The sequence below is a fragment of the Thunnus thynnus genome, chromosome 7 (assembly GCF_963924715.1).
Source record: "Thunnus thynnus chromosome 7, fThuThy2.1, whole genome shotgun sequence".
NCBI classification, from domain to species: Eukaryota; Metazoa; Chordata; class Actinopteri; order Scombriformes; family Scombridae; genus Thunnus; species Thunnus thynnus.
This window is the reverse complement of record NC_089523.1, coordinates 28496679-28513825: the sequence shown is the minus strand read 5'-3', so window position 1 is coordinate 28513825 and position 17147 is coordinate 28496679. Positions and strand designations below refer to the sequence as shown.

At 42.5% G+C, this 17147-nt stretch overlaps 1 protein-coding gene across 5 annotated transcripts in view; it reads right to left on the bottom strand.

Moving 5' to 3' along the window:
- The window catches only part of aplp2 (amyloid beta (A4) precursor-like protein 2), a 54424-nt gene that overhangs the window by 16888 nt on the left and 20389 nt on the right, over positions 1-17147 (bottom strand). For 4 of the 5 annotated variants that reach the window (XM_067595306.1, XM_067595304.1, XM_067595307.1 and 1 more), the window contains exons 2-7: positions 11205-11378; positions 9865-9994; positions 3622-3734; positions 1665-1885; positions 1167-1366; positions 507-674 (exon numbers count right to left, since the gene is read on the bottom strand). In XM_067595306.1, the coding sequence (XP_067451407.1) occupies positions 507-674; positions 1167-1366; positions 1665-1885; positions 3622-3734; positions 9865-9994; positions 11205-11378 (1006 nt within the window). The remainder of the gene's footprint in view (positions 1-506; positions 675-1166; positions 1367-1664; positions 1886-3621; positions 3735-9864; positions 9995-11204; positions 11379-17147) is intronic. The other variant, XM_067595308.1, reaches the window with a different exon arrangement.

The window sequence follows — 17147 nt, the reverse complement described above, 5'->3', positions numbered from 1 at the left end:
AGTAAGGACAGTACATAATATTTAATTTTAACAATTAATATGAGCTCAATTTCTTTCTGTCTGATATTAATACTGAAAATGTCAACAGTTCCAATTTAGTAGTGACAGTTGATTGATAAATTGACAGAAAATTAACAATTAACAACAATTTTGATAAATAGTTTAAGTAATTTACAAAGCAGAAATACCAAACATTATCTGCTTTCATCTTATGTGTGGATATTTGCTACTATTTGATGTTTGATGCCCTAGATATATCAACGAAGCAGTAACACATATAAAGAAGATGATGAGTGAATTTAGTGTTAATTGTTGCGGTGGAGGTGACGTGGCAACAACAGCTGTGGTGATTTGATGAGAGAGCTGAAGACTGCAGAACTACTCAGGGACAGACTAAAACTACGTTATTCTAAAGATGTTTTCAGCAGAGAGTCTGCAGCAAAGACACAAGCACAGAGAGGAAGAGGGGTTGTTGTCAAAGCGGGCCTCGTTCACGTGAGACTTACTCAGGCGCTTGCACACAGCCATGCAGTACTCCTCTGAGTCGAAATTGTTGCGGTTGCCGGCACAGCCCCCGTATATGAAGCGCACACATTTCCTCTGGCTCATGTCGAAGTGCCAGCGGGGCATGGAGGCACGGCAGGGGCCAGTCTCAGCCTCCAGGGTGCACACCGCTGTCAGGGGACAGCTGTTAGATCATCCGACCACTAGGGGCAGCACTTAATTCCAGTCTCAATTACAAACACCCAGAAAACTACCATGAAACACTCCTTATCAGTACTATTATGAATCTATGGATACAATTTAACAAAGCAAAAGAAAAAAAAAAACTGGGTAGCAACTCTTTCTGTACATGATGAGCAGGATTTAGCAGCAGTTTGGCTACAAGTAAGACAGGATGATTTGTACTTGTTCTTTGATAAAGCAGAACAGTACGTCACAGAGTCTGCTGCGAGCTGGAGAAAAGGGTATTTGCTGATGCATACACTTATCTAATTACAGTCTGGCTGAGATTTAAGCATAACTGCCTATAGTTTAAAAGTTAAAAAGGTTTGATTATATTTAAGTGGTAGGCAAAGTGCCAAGGAGCAAGAGAGAGAGAGGGAGAGAGAGAGAGAAAAGGATGGAGGATGGTACATTATAATTTAAAAGGACTCATTACAAACCTTTCACTTCCTGCAGAGTCTTGTCCTCATCTTGGCTCTCTGACATTTTGCTGCTCTCTTTCTTTTCATCCTCATCGTCCTTGTCCACCTCCTCGTCCTCATACACATAGTGATATTCGTCCTCATCTTCCTCCTCCTCATCTTCGTCCTCATCCACGGGCTCCTCCTTTTGTGTGGGCTGCTCATCAGCTGGTGTCTCACTGAGAAAGGGAGGAGAGGGGGGGGGGGGGGGGGGGGGGGGGGGTGGGCAGCAGGGCAGAGGTGATTGAGTGAAGGGGTGGAAGCCAGGGAGAGGAGACATTTATCAAACAAGGCAGAGCAGCTGCCATAGGTCAATGTCACGACAGTTTAATTCATCCAGATGGCCAATAATACCTGCCCTTCGCAAGAGAGCGGATATTATGCTCACAATATTTCAAAGACATGCCATGATCATGCACGGAGCCACATACTTTGTCCTCCCCCCTCCCCCCCCCTTCACAACTACCGACTGCTCACCTGTCCTCTAAAGCCTCCTCCTCATCCAGGTCGGCCTCGTCAATCTCCTCATCCTCTACCTCCTCCTCTTCGTCCTCCTCCTGGGACGGCAGGGAAGGAGGGGCTGACTCCCCGATGCGGGAGGAGGGGCAGCACACGTACTCGGTGCCATGGAACTTGTCAATGCCGCAGGGCAGCAGCATGCCGTAGCTGTGCAGCACCATGGAGCTCTTGCCACAGGCCTGACGGGGCAGAAGAAGTAAGTGATGAAATCGACTGAAAACGGCGGAGGGCATCGAGATTGATGATGCTGCTTTGGTTTCTCACACTACATTAAAGTATCAACTTTAGCTCTGACAAGCGGATATTTGTTTAATCTTTATTCATCAAGGAGAAGTTGAAGGACTACACCAACAATGAGGCTCATGATAGACGGAACAGCTTATGAGTAATGGGATCAGGAAACAGTGGAAGTTAAATTAATTAAGTCACATGGTATTGTTGACAACTGCAGTAAGGCTTTCAGTTTTTTGGATTATATAGATTTACAAAGAAATATACATAATTTTAAAAAAGAGAGATCTGTTTAAATTAATTTTCACCTGGATTTTATCTCCTCACTCACTGAAAAGTTCTGTCTTCTGCTTCAAGACAACACTACTGACTGCAGTTTACACTAAATGATTCCCTCTTGTCCACCTAAATTTTATTATTTCCTATTAAAATAAGAAAATTGCAAAATTATCGGTTAAAAAAATGGGAACCAAGAATAATTAGAAGAATGAATTAGACTGAATAAAAAAGTCAATTAAGTTTGTCCAGCCAGCCTGTGCACACTGCTGTAATTGATGTCAAATGTGGACCTTGGTTTTTGCTGATACTTGACATTTTGCTTTGTGAGCATATTGCCAACCTACGCGACTAGCACCATAAAAGGAGTTTAGCAAAATATAAAGTCAGAAAAAAATCCCTGTTTGTAATCAAATGTCTCTTTTTGCCATGACAGCACTGTTTAACCTTGATTTTATCAATCCTGGTGTTTACTAGCTATCTAGCCAGAGAGATACTACCAGTCCTCATTTCATGACTTCTGGTATCATGCCTGTACCATGCAGTTTCCTGACACTAGTGGATCTATTCACCCACAGAATACAGACATACTGACTTTACAGCTAGCTCTCTTGTCACATATTGACTGGAAGGATTAATGGGCCAAACGTTCAGAAAGTCACGTAGTTATTCATTTCAACAATGCTGTGCTTCATCTAACAGCTAGGAGCTGCTGAGTACAACTTCAGACTAACTGATGGCTGCTGAGAAACTCCACTGGAGAAGTCCAGGATTAGCTGCCCAGCTTAAGAACATCTCAGTGGCAGCTGGTGAGGGAGATGAGATTGTTTTTGAATCATTTTTCTTTCTTGGATTTTCCCACTAGTAAGATCTATTACTGCTTGACTGAGACAAATTTGTTATCAACTGCAGGTCATTGGTTGCCTCCGGATGTCACACTATCTTCTCGGGTTCACGCATTCGTAATACATGACAGGGAAGAGTCAGAAAGCATGAAGCAGGGAGTGACTAGAGCAGAAGGTTGATGGGTATGGTGAGCCGCTGCTCTTCCTGTTGTGGTCAGAGTGGCCCCCAAGGGCCGGCTCTGGAGCTGCCTGGGGGGGATTAGTTGCATTACAGCCACAACACTAATCTGATTAGCAGCTGAAATGTGAGGGCTCCCAGTCAGCCTGTGATCAGTAGGCCTCTGAGACTCACTAAGACAGGTGGAAAGACATCAGGGAGGGAAGAAGAAAGATTGGAAAGCAATAAAAGTGTGACAAGGAGAAGGGACTAAAATTCGGTTAGTTTAATTTCTAAAAGCAAAGTTGATACTTAAGACTTCCTCTTCCAAAAGGACTTTTCCATTGCGCTGCTATCTCTGGGATACAGCCTCCCTCTGTTTCCTCTGCGGTAATTGTTTCCTTACCTCTTTGGCCACACCGTGCCACTGCTGATGGCTGACGCACATGTCCATACGCTCCTTGTGGAAGAACTTGCACTTCTCCGGAACCAGAAGCACGTCACTCACGAACTCGCCAACTGTAACAGCAAATCACACGGACCAATATGTCTGTTAGCCAAACCACCAAAAAGAAAAATCTCTCCCCTGCCTGGTCGATGTTCCAACGACAGGGTCAGAAACAATAAATCACATACTGGAATTAAAAAAGGAATAACAGATGAGATTAATGAAAAAAAACGGCATGATTCAATAATTCATAGCTGCCTGGTCCTTTACATGTCATTACAGTGGTATAACAGAAAGGGCATTTGACACTTGAACATCTGTGCATGCACCTGAAGCAGAGAGGAATTCATCCCTCCTCTCATCTGTACCTCTAATCAAAATGGCAGTAGAGAGAATCATGTTTCACACTGCGCCTTTTAAAGTAGTTTGGATTCTTTCCTGCAAGTCAGTGATATTATTTGCTTGATGAATTCAATTAGGAGATGTTTTATTCATAGAACTAGCTGACAGAAAGCAGATCTGGAGGAAATAAAAGACTTGAAAGGCATCTTGTGAATTCCTATGAATAGTTTCAGGCTGAAAACCATGTGCCTGTAAGCATATGGTGCAGGGGTCATAAGAAAGATTAAAAAGGACAGCGACTGCTGATAGGCTGGCAGTGTGACAAGGCGCTCAGGTAGAAACACTGCCATCAGAAACAGATGGAAAGACAGGCAGCGAGAGGGAGGGCTGAATAGAAGGTTTAGGGCAAAGTCCAGACTGAGATCAGAGCGGCTGAAGAATGGGCGGACTGAAAACACACAAATGAGGGTCTAGAGGTTTCACAACGAGGGCTGGGAGCTGTCCTATAGCTGCTCATTTAGTGGTTCACCATGACCTCGGCCTGAGGCAAAGCTGCTGGAGCACTTCTTATAAGCACAAGGCAAGGCAGGCAGGCAGGCAGAGGGTGAAAAAGCAGTGTTTTGGAAAATGAGAGGGTAGGATAGGAAGAGGAGAGAGCTGGAAATAGCAGAGGACTCGGCAGCTGCTTCTCATCTCCGCCCAGGAGGTAGAGTAACACCCCCTCACACAAACTCTGTCAACCCTCCAGACGCTCATTCTCGCACCTCTCTGCTTTGTGCCCACCAGCAGGGGAAAGTAACTCAACAAAATGTACTCAAGTACTGTACTTAGATACAGTTTTTCATGTCATTATCAGTTCTGACCCGATTCGTTGATGCATTCCTGAAACATTACTCAACAACAATTTTATAACCGGTTAATCATTTATCAATTTCAATTATTCTCTTTACTTTCGTCTTCGCAAATCTGAAAATAGGCTGCTTTTCTCCTCCTTTGGCTGTGGGAGAGTGTGATATTTCAGACCTTCCAAAGACTAAACAATCAATTCACTGAAAAATGTATCAACAGACAGCTGATAATGAAAAGCATAATCAGCTGCAGCTCTTGTTATGATGTAATTTCATTTTATGCTACTTAAAAGTCTGATTCTTACTTTTTATACTTACTATAAATACTTTTTATATCATCTATTACATTTACTTGGCAGATATTTTCACTCTGTGGAATAAGAGTCTGAGATATGTTTCAGATATTATCAGCTTATAAAATGTGATGGATTGCGATAGGTAAATATGCAACCGTATATATATATAAAGTCGTTAAAATGATCTACACAAATAGCTGCGACTTTAAAACAGAATAACGGAATAGCCCAATCCAATAAAATATAAACCGTAATAAACAGTGATAATAAACAGTATGACATTACACTTTGAAAGTACTTTTATTTGATATTTTAGTGGATTTTGCTGATTATATTTCTGTATTTATACATAAGTAAGACTTTATTAATTTACTATTGTTATATTGCTGCATTTGCTTAAATAAAATAACTTAATACACTCACAGTCCACTTTATTATGAACACCTGTGCAATCTAATGCAATCCAATACAACAGCTCTGCCATAAATTCTACATTTACAAAGCTTATACATTTACAGTTTTTGTTAACATTGTTAGAAAGGTGATAATTCACCTTTATGTTTATTATTGAGGTCATAGTGGGTGCTGGTGGTGTGCTGGAGTGCATTATATTGAATGGTGTTCCTAATATTTTGTCCGACTCATGTATGTTAATGGAGTGGACAAAATATTGGGAACAATTTTCAATATAATGCACTCCAGTACACCACCACCATCCTCTACGACCTCAGTAATAAACATAAAGGTGAATTATCACCTTTCTGACAATGTCAACAAAAACTGAATGTGTATAAGCTTCGTAAATATAGACTTTACGGCAGAGCTGTTGTATTGGATTAGATTACACAGGTGTACCTAATGAAGTGGCCTGTGAGTGTATATTTTCCGCCACTGGTGCCCACCTCTCTTCTTCTAACCTCTCTGTCTCTTAACATTCAGAGAAAGCGAGCGAGAGAGAGAGCATAGGGAAAAGCATCATGACTCCCAGTAACCCTCAGCTCCATATCTTGCACAACGAATGCTAAGTGATTCATTCACTAACACACTTTTTCTCCCCATTTCATCTCTCTCTGTCTCTCACACAGGTTGCTTTGGTTGTGAGGTGGAGTGGGTATCATGCAGACGCTGTATGCAGTCACACTGCAGTGGGTGATGGATGGTGGTGTTTGGAGAGCAGCTGTGCCTCGCAAGCACTCTGCTCTGTGTGTTTCAGTGTGTGTGTGTGTGTAGTTGTGCAAGTGCGTGTATGAGAGCATGTACTCCTCATTGTCTATGACCTCCTCTCTACCTACTCTATTCATCCGCCTTTCTTTTAACCTTTCATCTATCAGACTCCCATAATACTCCCCAGTTTACGGTATGAACACACCTAATGATACCTACAGTACAGGGAAGTGGTGAATTCAGCTAAGCACATGTAAGATCTACTTTTCGACAGTGAGGCTATTGTGTTTCAAAGGCCTGATGCAGTAAAAGTTAGCGTAATCAGTGCGATTATCTGAAAATGCAAATGATATGTTAAGTGCACTTAACGGTTCAATCTATAATATATTTCACCACTTAACTTTGAGGTATGTCAACATGCATAATTGAAGACTTTGAGTTATAGATGGAGCGGAGTTTTGTGTTTCTCAGCTAATAATGATTCAAAATATTGAGTTTTCCTCCTGCTGAGATACATTAAAGATATGAAAAATGTAACGCCAGTTTGAGAAAGATATCCGGTTCACGTCTTGTGCTTTGATTTTTGGCAGCGGTTCTCCCCTTTTGTTTACATTTGCATCATGGATTGTGCCTTTTAAGTGGAGGAAATCTGATCCGCCACCATGAAAAGATTACATGGGGGGAGACGTGACTAAAACCGGGAGGTAGCTGGAGGTTGATGTTGCATAACAAAAAGATTTGCATTTGCATTTAAATCTTGGGTTCGACTTCAAGCTCACACAAAGAACTTTCACAGCTAAGTTTAGACTTTTAGCAAACTTTGCTCATTTTTTAACCACAGGAAACACCTAATCCTTAACCACAGCTGTATTATTTGCCTTTAACTACCCTTTCAAAGCTCACGCTCATTTCAAAACATATCCAGAGGCGAAGGAGTGCATACCACCAGAGGTGTGGCGCTCTAAAATGAGCTTGTATCAATCATCAGCTAATTCACAATAACAAGACTGATGATAAGACTGATGATATCAGAAGTTGTCATTGTGTGCCCTTCCCTTCCTTAAATCAATAGGCTTAGTCAACAGGAAGGGCCAAGTATGTGTCATGTCTGAAAATGTGACCTAGTGAATTTCACTTCTTCTCCAGACGTGGCTGTGAAATACTTTGTTCCTGAAAAGTCTGAGGAATCAGAAAGCAGCTCAAAGTTCAAGATCTGAGCTGAGAATAATCCTTAACAGGTCATAGCAATAAATGTGATCGTTAAGAAGTGTGTTGATAGCTACTATAGGAGTCACAAGGAAATAATTGAAAGGAATTCTAGATATAAAACAATTGAATTTAAAACTAAACGTGCCTTTTGAGGGATCCCTGAAAATCTCTATTTAACCACAAAATGCTTTATTTGCACGAATGCTCTTTTTCAGCAAGAAGCTGCTGTAGTCTGTGTTGTCCCCGCGATTTCCCACCTTCAATTTAACCATTGTGTAAGAGAGAGCCTGCCATGCACACTAACCAACACCCCAGTCACACATCTACCACTGACTGTTCTCACCATTCCAGACATAATAATAAAAAAATCTCTCAAATAATCCTCTGCTGTTTGACAAAGACATCATGCTGCAGGGATTAGAGTGCCATGGAACAAAAATCACATTCATTTGCAAAGCCATTGTTTGGGGACAGGAAACAGGGAGGGATTGTGGCTCTGTGACTGAGCCTCTGCATGAAGAGATGGTATAACCCATCTTTCTCCTTTTTCACTGAGCTCCTCCCTTAGCACTTGCATTATTCATATAAACCTATTAACTTGACATGGGTGCTGGTCTGGCCCTTTTAATCATATCCTTCAAGCTATAGCCCACCTCCCTTTGGTCTATTTCATTTCTTTTTGATTCTACTATAATTAATGTACACCGATGAATATAAGTCAAAACCTATGATGTCCATTTCTCCGGAACACTGTGTGAACTACACAAATAATGAATAATTCAACAGCACTCACCGTTGCACTTGATATGATAGAGGGGACTGACAAATTATGGACAAGAGAGGTGAGGTGCGGTGAGGTGGCAGAGGCAAGCCATGGCTCGTAGCATATGATCAGAGCCCTCCAATTAAGCCCCTAACATGCTCCATTACATAATTAAGCAGAAACCCTCTCAATAGCCTCCTTCTCGCCAACACCTTATGTTTATCTCCCCTTCTCCATCTGTCTCCTCTGTTCACTCTGTTCAGACTCCTCATTTGCAACCCAGCAGAGCAGCAGAGAAGGCCTATGTAATTCGATGGGGCATAAGTGCGTAGACCTTAACAGCGAAGACAAAAAAAAAAAAAAAACGTACAAGAACTAGGAATGACGTTATTTAATTACCCCAAAAGAGGTAATGGGATTGTTTTAATTAAATGGCAGTCGTGGCACTGTTGCTGAATCACAATGAGAGGACTTGAGTTGTTGATGAAAGCAACAGCCGGCCGCAGTCACGACAGAAGCTAACAGGTCAGACAGGCAGTCAGGTTGAAAGAGTTTCAGGATGTAAGATGAGAGCAAACTAGGGGACTTTCAGAGATTGATTCCACCTGTGTATCCCTCTCATCTATATTCCTGTCTTAACCACCGAGCGGCCACTCCAGTTGTGGTGTTTGCTGTCTCATGAATTTCCCAAAAGCCTCCTCCTCTGCATTTGCCAAAAATGCTCTTGAATGGTAGCCCATTTCACAGTCCAGTGCAACTGCTAATGGCTTTTTCATCCCAGAAAGTGGCACAACTCAATCAGCAAAAGGCTTTCGGACAGAGGAAGGGTGGCGGGAAGTGTTTGCAGCACAGAGGAAGATGTTTTTTCCTCCCTGACATAGTTGGACAAGTACAGAGAAAAGCCTTGTTTCAGAACTCTATTTTCTTTATTATTGCAATCCTCAAAGGTAGCAGGAGAGTGCTGTGTTCTTCTAAGTCAGGGGGCATACAGATATGTGGCCTGCAAAAGTCTGAGGCTGTATCTGACATTTAATAAACCAGAATATAGCCATGTTGCCACTGCTGATTACAGTGATGCTGCAGGAGACAGAGGAGGTAGAGAGGTATGTATGACGGTGCAGGCGAATGGAGGAATGGAGAGTAATAAAGCAGGCCTCCTCACAACCCCCCCCCCCCCACCCTCCCCACCCTCCCTCACGCTGACCCTGTGTGTCTGTTCGAGTTTATGGCCACTGTCTGAGGGGGGAAATAAGATTGTGCTTTATTGCTCAACAAGCCTCCCTTGCAATAATAGCTTCCCCCCCCTCAGCCATCCGTTCTGAGAGACATTAGCTCCCATCTAGCCTGGATCTGCTCAATCTGCAGCTCAAGGCCAAGATTAGTCAACTGAATCAAACTCTAATATCGCTCCATGTCACCTCTGCCTATGGCTAAGATGTATCATAATCTCTTCTTTCTCTAGCTTTTGAATGAAGGGCTAATATAGAAGAAGTGGGAACAATGGAGAACACCTGATATGAACAGCCATTTACAGCCCTCTTAGAGGTTTCTTCCAGTACTTAATAGTGTAAATTCTTACCTAAGCATTTGTAAGGCACCACAATATGGGCGTGCCCTTTGCACACCTTCTTCTCTTTCTTGCACCAGTTCTCAATACGAATGGGCTGGTTGGCCTCCACCACGTTTGTGATTTGGAGCTCCGGATACATCTGTTGAGAAAAGAAGCAGAGGGTGCATTAAATAATGAGAGAGGGATTTTGTGTGTGTGTGTGTGTGTGTGTGAGAGATAGAGAAGGTGCGATAAGTGGAGCTTCAATGGGATCCTTTAATCCACGCTTTATACTCTCTAGATGCCATCTTCTCAACCGTGAAAGAGTACGCAATTTACACTTTCCCCAAATGCCATCAAAATGTCATCAATAAATGCAACTGAAGCTTGTGAGCAGGGCTGCTTGAAAATGTACAGCCCTGCTTTTTTTCTTGGACAGCTGCATAATAAACCATGACAGTAATACCAGCAGGCTCATGGGTTAGGAGATACGGTAGGAGGAACAAGTAAATAAGAGCCAGGATATCTGTGTCATGGAAGAACATGAGTGTAGAGACAGCCAGAGAAAATGACAGTGGCAGGGTCTGCTAATTGAAATGCCACCCACTACTCTGTGAATAATGCCTGTCTTTCAGGAACAGCTCAATATCCTCTCTAATGACAAATCACAGGGAAATGAAAAATGACCCCGCTAGCTAATTCTCCTCAACATCATAAACATTGGACGTATTCAACAATAAATATCCCCATGATATTAACTTTTTTAATCTTCTATTATCATATTACTCCCATTACCATTCCGGAAAAGGCAGAGGGACTGAAATTATGTTCAACATATGACAATCTTACATCTCTGCCACCTGCGGGCACCACTATATCTTACTAATTAACATGTTATATTTTGTTTGCTTAATCATAGACTATTTCTTGGCTGGATGCAGTAAATTACTGGAGTCTTTGCTGGTTGCCTAGAAACTTCACAGCGATGACAAGACTCCATGAAGTGGTAGCTTCATTTTTACCGTAGCTTCATTAATACCACATGGCTGTGGTATTGATCTTCTCATTTAACTCTCAGAAACAAGGCATAAAAGCATATTTCCCAAATTGTCAAACAATCCCTATAAGTAAACTCTCAGTAAGTTATGTTTATATCACTTGGCCAGCCATAATAAATATACCAAAAGTAATATATCTTCAAATCTGATTCTCCCTGAAGTAATGTTCTTATGATGACACTCACTTTGTCTCTGCCCTTTTCTACCTGACTTTACTGCTTGAATTTTACCACCTCTGTGGGATTGATGGTGGCCTTTACAGATGAGATGGAGATACCCTATTTCAAAGAAATCTTTGTCACAATGACTCACCTCTTGGCAGTACTGCAGCACACCCTCTTTGGTTCCTACGCAGCTCTTGGTTCCGGACGGGTCAGGTTCCCAGCGGCCAGTCTGAATGTTGACGTGCATGTTGAGCTTTCCGCAGAACATCGCCACCTGTGGTTCGGCCACGGCAAACCCTGTGCCTGCATTGGCTGCCAGTGCCTGCACAAAGACAAAGAGACAGAGAGAGAGATAGAAATGAGGGTTAATGTACTCAATCATTATGGAGCCCATAAAATCTGGGGAGTATTCTGGCTGACAGGCGTGAGACACTGTCTGCTCCACTCTCTTTTCTCATAAACTCCATTATGAGCTGACACAGGAGCCCCAGTGCTGTGAAGTCTGAACACATAAAGCAGGTTCAGCTCATGTGCTGCGATGTACAACAACAGACCTGCCTGTCAATGCTTGGCTGCTACCACAACTCAACGCTGCAGTGCTGAGAGAGCAGAGGGGTTCAGACAGAAGACAAATTAAATGCACCTCGGAAATGTTTGGCTAGGTTGATGGTTAGACGAGTAGGGGTTTGATTGGATTTGTGCACAAGGTTTTTTGCTCTGACGCCCAGTGAGTGAATGAGAGGCTGCACGCGGAGAGTAGAAGAGAAGAAAAAACTGCAGCCCGTCATGCCCCACAAACCAGGACATTTCTAGTTGAGGGCAGAACTTTGCTCATCCAGACCTCCTGGGACCACATTTTTTCCACAAAGAATGGATCATTTACTCCTCAAGGTAAACATTGATCATTCCTGATCCACTCAGCTGTACAGACACATATGAACAACAACAACATATAATATGGTGAGAGTACGTGTTCTTAGAAATCATGGTTATTTGTTAAAAAATATTTCTATGATTGCCTAATTTGCCATCTTTGTTTACCCCCCCAAGCCCTTTGAACAAGAGAGGAAATCTGCCATTTTTCTCTCCCTGTTGTCTTTCCTGTCATCGCAGGGCTAAATGCTGAACTCTGCAGTTCCTCCTTCACCAAGCAGGAAGCAGCAACACCCACTGTGCATGTCCTTTTCTCAAAATAACTAACTGCTATTCACTTCAGAAAGTGGTGACCAACTGACCAAAACTACTGAGTAATCAGCTTTCACATGATTGCATCCAAATGACTACTAGCATCAGTGTACTGCTAGCATCAGTCAACTCATCAGTTCCTCAATGAGACAATAAGTCACGGCCTGCTAACACCCGCCTGATGCTAGGGGTGTCACAACACGGGAAGCTCTAATGAATCAGTGAGGCGATGTAGCTCTGCATGCCAAACTATCCTCAAACACACACAAGGGAGCCTCTAGACAGGAAGTGAAACAGAACTGATCCCCTCCTTATTGTCATAATGTTTTCAAACTGAGTAAATAGGCATCAGCCCCAGAGACAAATAGAGCGAAACGTTGTGGACTGTTGGACTCAAATCTCTGATTGGTTTTCCGGGTCCTAAGCCTGGAGGAGACGCCGGCAGAGGTGTCCTCTGCAGCGCAGAGCCAAGGAGAAAACAGCTGAAGAGGGAGACTTGAGTAACAGTGTGTTAGACAAAGCTCTCCGTCTAATTTTGCGCAGGCTCCCAGGCTGATAATAGGCGCAGAACAGAGTAGAGCGGGGACAAAACAAGTGCTGTGTAATCAGCAGTTGGCTGTAGCGTGTGATGAGCCGTAGAGCCAGCCAGGGCTGAGTCTGCACGCACACATACACACACACACACTAATTGAATACAGCTCCAGCCACACAAGCACATCGGTGCCCACGCAAACACATATAACACGCAAAAAACATGCGTGCACTCCTACAGGCACATGTTCGTCCACGTAGGCAAGCAAACACATGCTGGACTGTCTTGATTCGGTCCTAGAGGCACAACAGCCTCAGATTCAACCTCATTTCCCCTCCTTCCTCCATATCCACGTCTTTGTCCTGCTCCACTTCTCCCTCTCTAAACCACCACAGGCTTGTTTGCTCTCCTCCCTCTCATTCCTTTGTGAGATTGGCTCGGGGTGTATGAGAAGCAGAGAGGTGGGGTGGAAATGAGGGACGCAGAGAAGCATGTTAAGGAGGAAGACAAGGGAGGCTGTGACAGCCTGACCACAACTAGACGATGTGGCTGTGGAAAAACAAGCGTTGGGGCTTCCTAACAGCCCTTTGGCTCCACTTAACTACACAAAGAGATGAACCACGGGGGGCAGCAGAGAGCACAAGAAATGAGTCACAGACACTGAGGGCTTGAGGGGGGGGCAACATGAATGAGAAAGAAATAATTTGGCTCGTCTGTGGTCCTTGTGTCATCACCAGTGATACTTAAGCCAGAGGGTCGACCGGCCTCGAGACAACAGACCGGGCAGTCAGTTGTGCTGCCTGTGACACAACATCAAACAGAAACACACTACTGCAGGTGTAAAATCAACTTAGTTCTACAGACAAAATGTTAAGTTTTTTGGTCTCATCTTGAAACTGAAACTTGTCGTGCCTCAGCCTCAGATAACCATGACTGTGAAAATGTATTTCAAGACCGGCTGAGCAGACAACTGGAGTGTCATTGTCACAATTTTTTTTACATCAAAGACCAATTTGTTCTGCTGGCCAGTGAGGGCAGACCAAACCTACAACTGGTAAATGGACTCAAAAGTAGAAAAATGAGAAAAAGAGGAGTAACTCTCAGATTCAGAGGGCGCTGTGGAGGAATACTCACTACAGTGTTGGTCTTGTTTTCCTTTTTATTGTGACTTGAAGTACCTGAACTCTGCCGTAAAGGTCATATGAAATTATTTTGACAGTAATTTTGCTTGTGTAGTTTGTCAAGTTCCTACATGAAATAGAGGTAGGACGTCATGCCAAGAGTGACTTCATTTGAAAAATTCCCTCCGGACATGTTTTATGATTTTGCTTTGAACAATAATGTGTCTGATATGGTTTTTCAACAACATTTGCGATTACCTTGTTAAACCTACTCCTTCTCCATTAATGAAAAATTCAGAATCTATAACTTCCGAGCCTCTTGTTTCCACATCACACTTGTGTTTGATATTGGACCAATACTGGCCTCCAGACATGTCTAGTGTCAAACTCTGCTCATCAAAGTTAAGTAACAATAAGGAAAACACATGTTTGAGTTGAAAGGGGACTTTAAAGTTCAAAAAGCCCCTGAGCATCGAAACTGATGGGAGAGAAAAGATGAGACATCAACAACAACATTTTGGCAGGTTAAAGGGAAAGAAAAAGGTGGAATTTGATGTAAAATTTGCAAAAATCCATCTTTTTTGACAGTAATAATGAAGTATTTTCATTTATTTTTCATTTTATGAAGTCTCTATGTTATGTATTAGCTAATACACAGTAAATTGAGGGTCAAAGGATAGAAGGTGTCATGTTGTACAGAATGTAAAGCTGTTAACTTGTGATCTGTGATGCTGAAATAATGTTTTTCAAAGAATTAGAAGTTAAATACAACTTTCTTGAATTAGTCTGTTTATCTCTAACCGTCACACATAAACACACAGTTACTGGAAAAATATGATGCCACTCCTAACAAATGTTAAGTCATTGAGCATCCATTTCTCATTACTGACTCACCATGAGATGTTATATCATGTGTAAGTGTGAACACCTGCTCTTATGTGGAGGCTTAGCAGAGTCAGAGGGAAAGACAAAAGAGGGAGAGAGGGAGTGGAAGTTGGGAAAAAGGGCGAGTCAGTGAGATAGAGGAAAGCTCAGGCAAATAGGGTAAATAGACGACGGCAGCAGGGAATGTGTGCTGATTGGCTTATGTCCTGGCTTGACATATTTTTCTCAAATGAACGCAGACTGTAATGCAATAAAGAATGGCGAAAGGCAGCGTGAACGCAGGAGAGACAGGCTTGCCACCACAGACGCCTGTCAAAAGCTGTGTGGGCTGAGCTCGTTTGAGCATTTAGCTCGTTTTCCGTCTTTACTGCAAACACACACCAGTCTGTCACTGCCTTCCCAGTCTGCCTCCAGCACACAAACATGTTTTATTAGCCTTCTCTGTGCGCAGAGCCAAGTTTCACATAAAACAAGCTAGGACATGACATCGCTCGTCACGTAATAACGCATGGAACATTACATGCACACAAACAAACACTCCTTTTTTTATCCTGGTAACAGATAAATGTACCTTATGAGTCTGTGTCCCTAATGAGCAACCCAAACACACACACACACACACACACACACACATTAGAGATAAATCTGTCTTCATTTCTAGCGGAAAACATTACCTGGCAAGTTACAGCCTGTTTACTGTCTACATTTAGTCCGCATTACACAATCATTTTGTCATGCATGCTATATAAATTTAGCTTGTTTTTCATTGTTACAATACAACCTTCAGAGTTTCACACTTATCTTAAAAATAATCAGAAATATTGATGTTTTTTTTGCAGGATTATTTGAGTGTAACTGAATGAAAATGCTGACTGTAGGTGCAGTGTACCAACGATAAATCAGAGAAACGTTGACAAAACCAAATTAACACATACTTCACATACTACTTAGCTCAGGCAATTTTTGAGGCTGTGGAAGCTGTTTTTGTTTGTTCTGTACAAAAAGGAAAGGAGACAATGTTCTTTTCTAAAAATTCAGAAAGGAAGGAAATAAAGCCTGATATCTCCAACAATGCTGATTGCATGCAGACACCAGCAGCAATAATAGAGAAAGAAAAGTGCGACTAAGTACTACTGGCACAAACTTTAAAAAAAAAAACTCATGTAGTATTCTTTAATGAGGTTTTGGAAACCGCTCCTGGAGTGGTACGGGTCAGTTATTACACGACCTGCAACACAGCACCTGGGCAAGATCCAAAGACGCTAATCCAATCTGTGTGTGTTTGTATGTGTGTGGTCTCAGGTCAACTACTCAGGGCAGCATGATCAGCAGTGTGTGAGCCCCGGACACACACCGAGAGGACAGTGGGAAAGGGGAGAATGAATAAACGAAGGCCATGATGATCAAAGCGCTGAGGTTTTAGCCTCAGTGGTGATACTCCAATACAAACACAGAGTACACACCGTAACTACGACACAGCCAAAACAAACTGTACAGTAAATTCCTGTGTGGACACACAGTCTAATAAATGGTTTAGGTAGTGGTGCCTGACTAATATTAATTTTTGTTAAATTGCCCATGTTGCATACAAAAACAGCTACACTGCAATCATCTGTAAACCTTGTAGGCTCCACTGAGCGGTGGCAACTAGTCTAATTTTGGCAGTGGTATGGTGAAGCCATCCTCACAGTCTAGCCCTTATAAAAACAGCTCCAGAATGAGGCACCGGTCAGGACTCGTGGGTTCCCAGAATGCTTACTGTCCATGTGACTGTAGAGAAATGCCTGGCATCGTTAATCCACCTAATCCTTCCCTGTGGTGACTTAATACTTAAACAAGATAGGCACTGGTGAGAAAGCCACACACACACACACACACACACGTACAGGAGTATGATATACATGTACAATATATAGAGAAATAAAATTAACATTGGTTTCTATTTCTTATGCCTGCAGTTAAAGGTGTTGATGTGAACGGGGGAGCAGTGTTCGCCGCAATTACCTCGTCGAGCTAATATGGGGAGGGGAGCAATTACAGCATTGGCATTTCTTTATTATCTTATATTATAGCTTTTATATTACAGCTTTTAGTATCGCATGTGCTTGTTTATTGGGTCCCAAGGTAGTTGCTGCTGCAACACTTAAATTTCCCTGTTGGATAATTTCAGATACACAATTTATACGTTTTATCACAATACGTCTGCAGGGGTTTTGAGTTATTGATCAGTCATTACTTTGCCAGGTGCTGAGATTCAGACATGAAGACATGAAAACATCGCCCATACATTCTCAAATGTTGGGAGGATGGTGAAAAGGTGACATTTTCATTCACACTGTGAGAATACAGTAGCACCGAAGAATGTGCA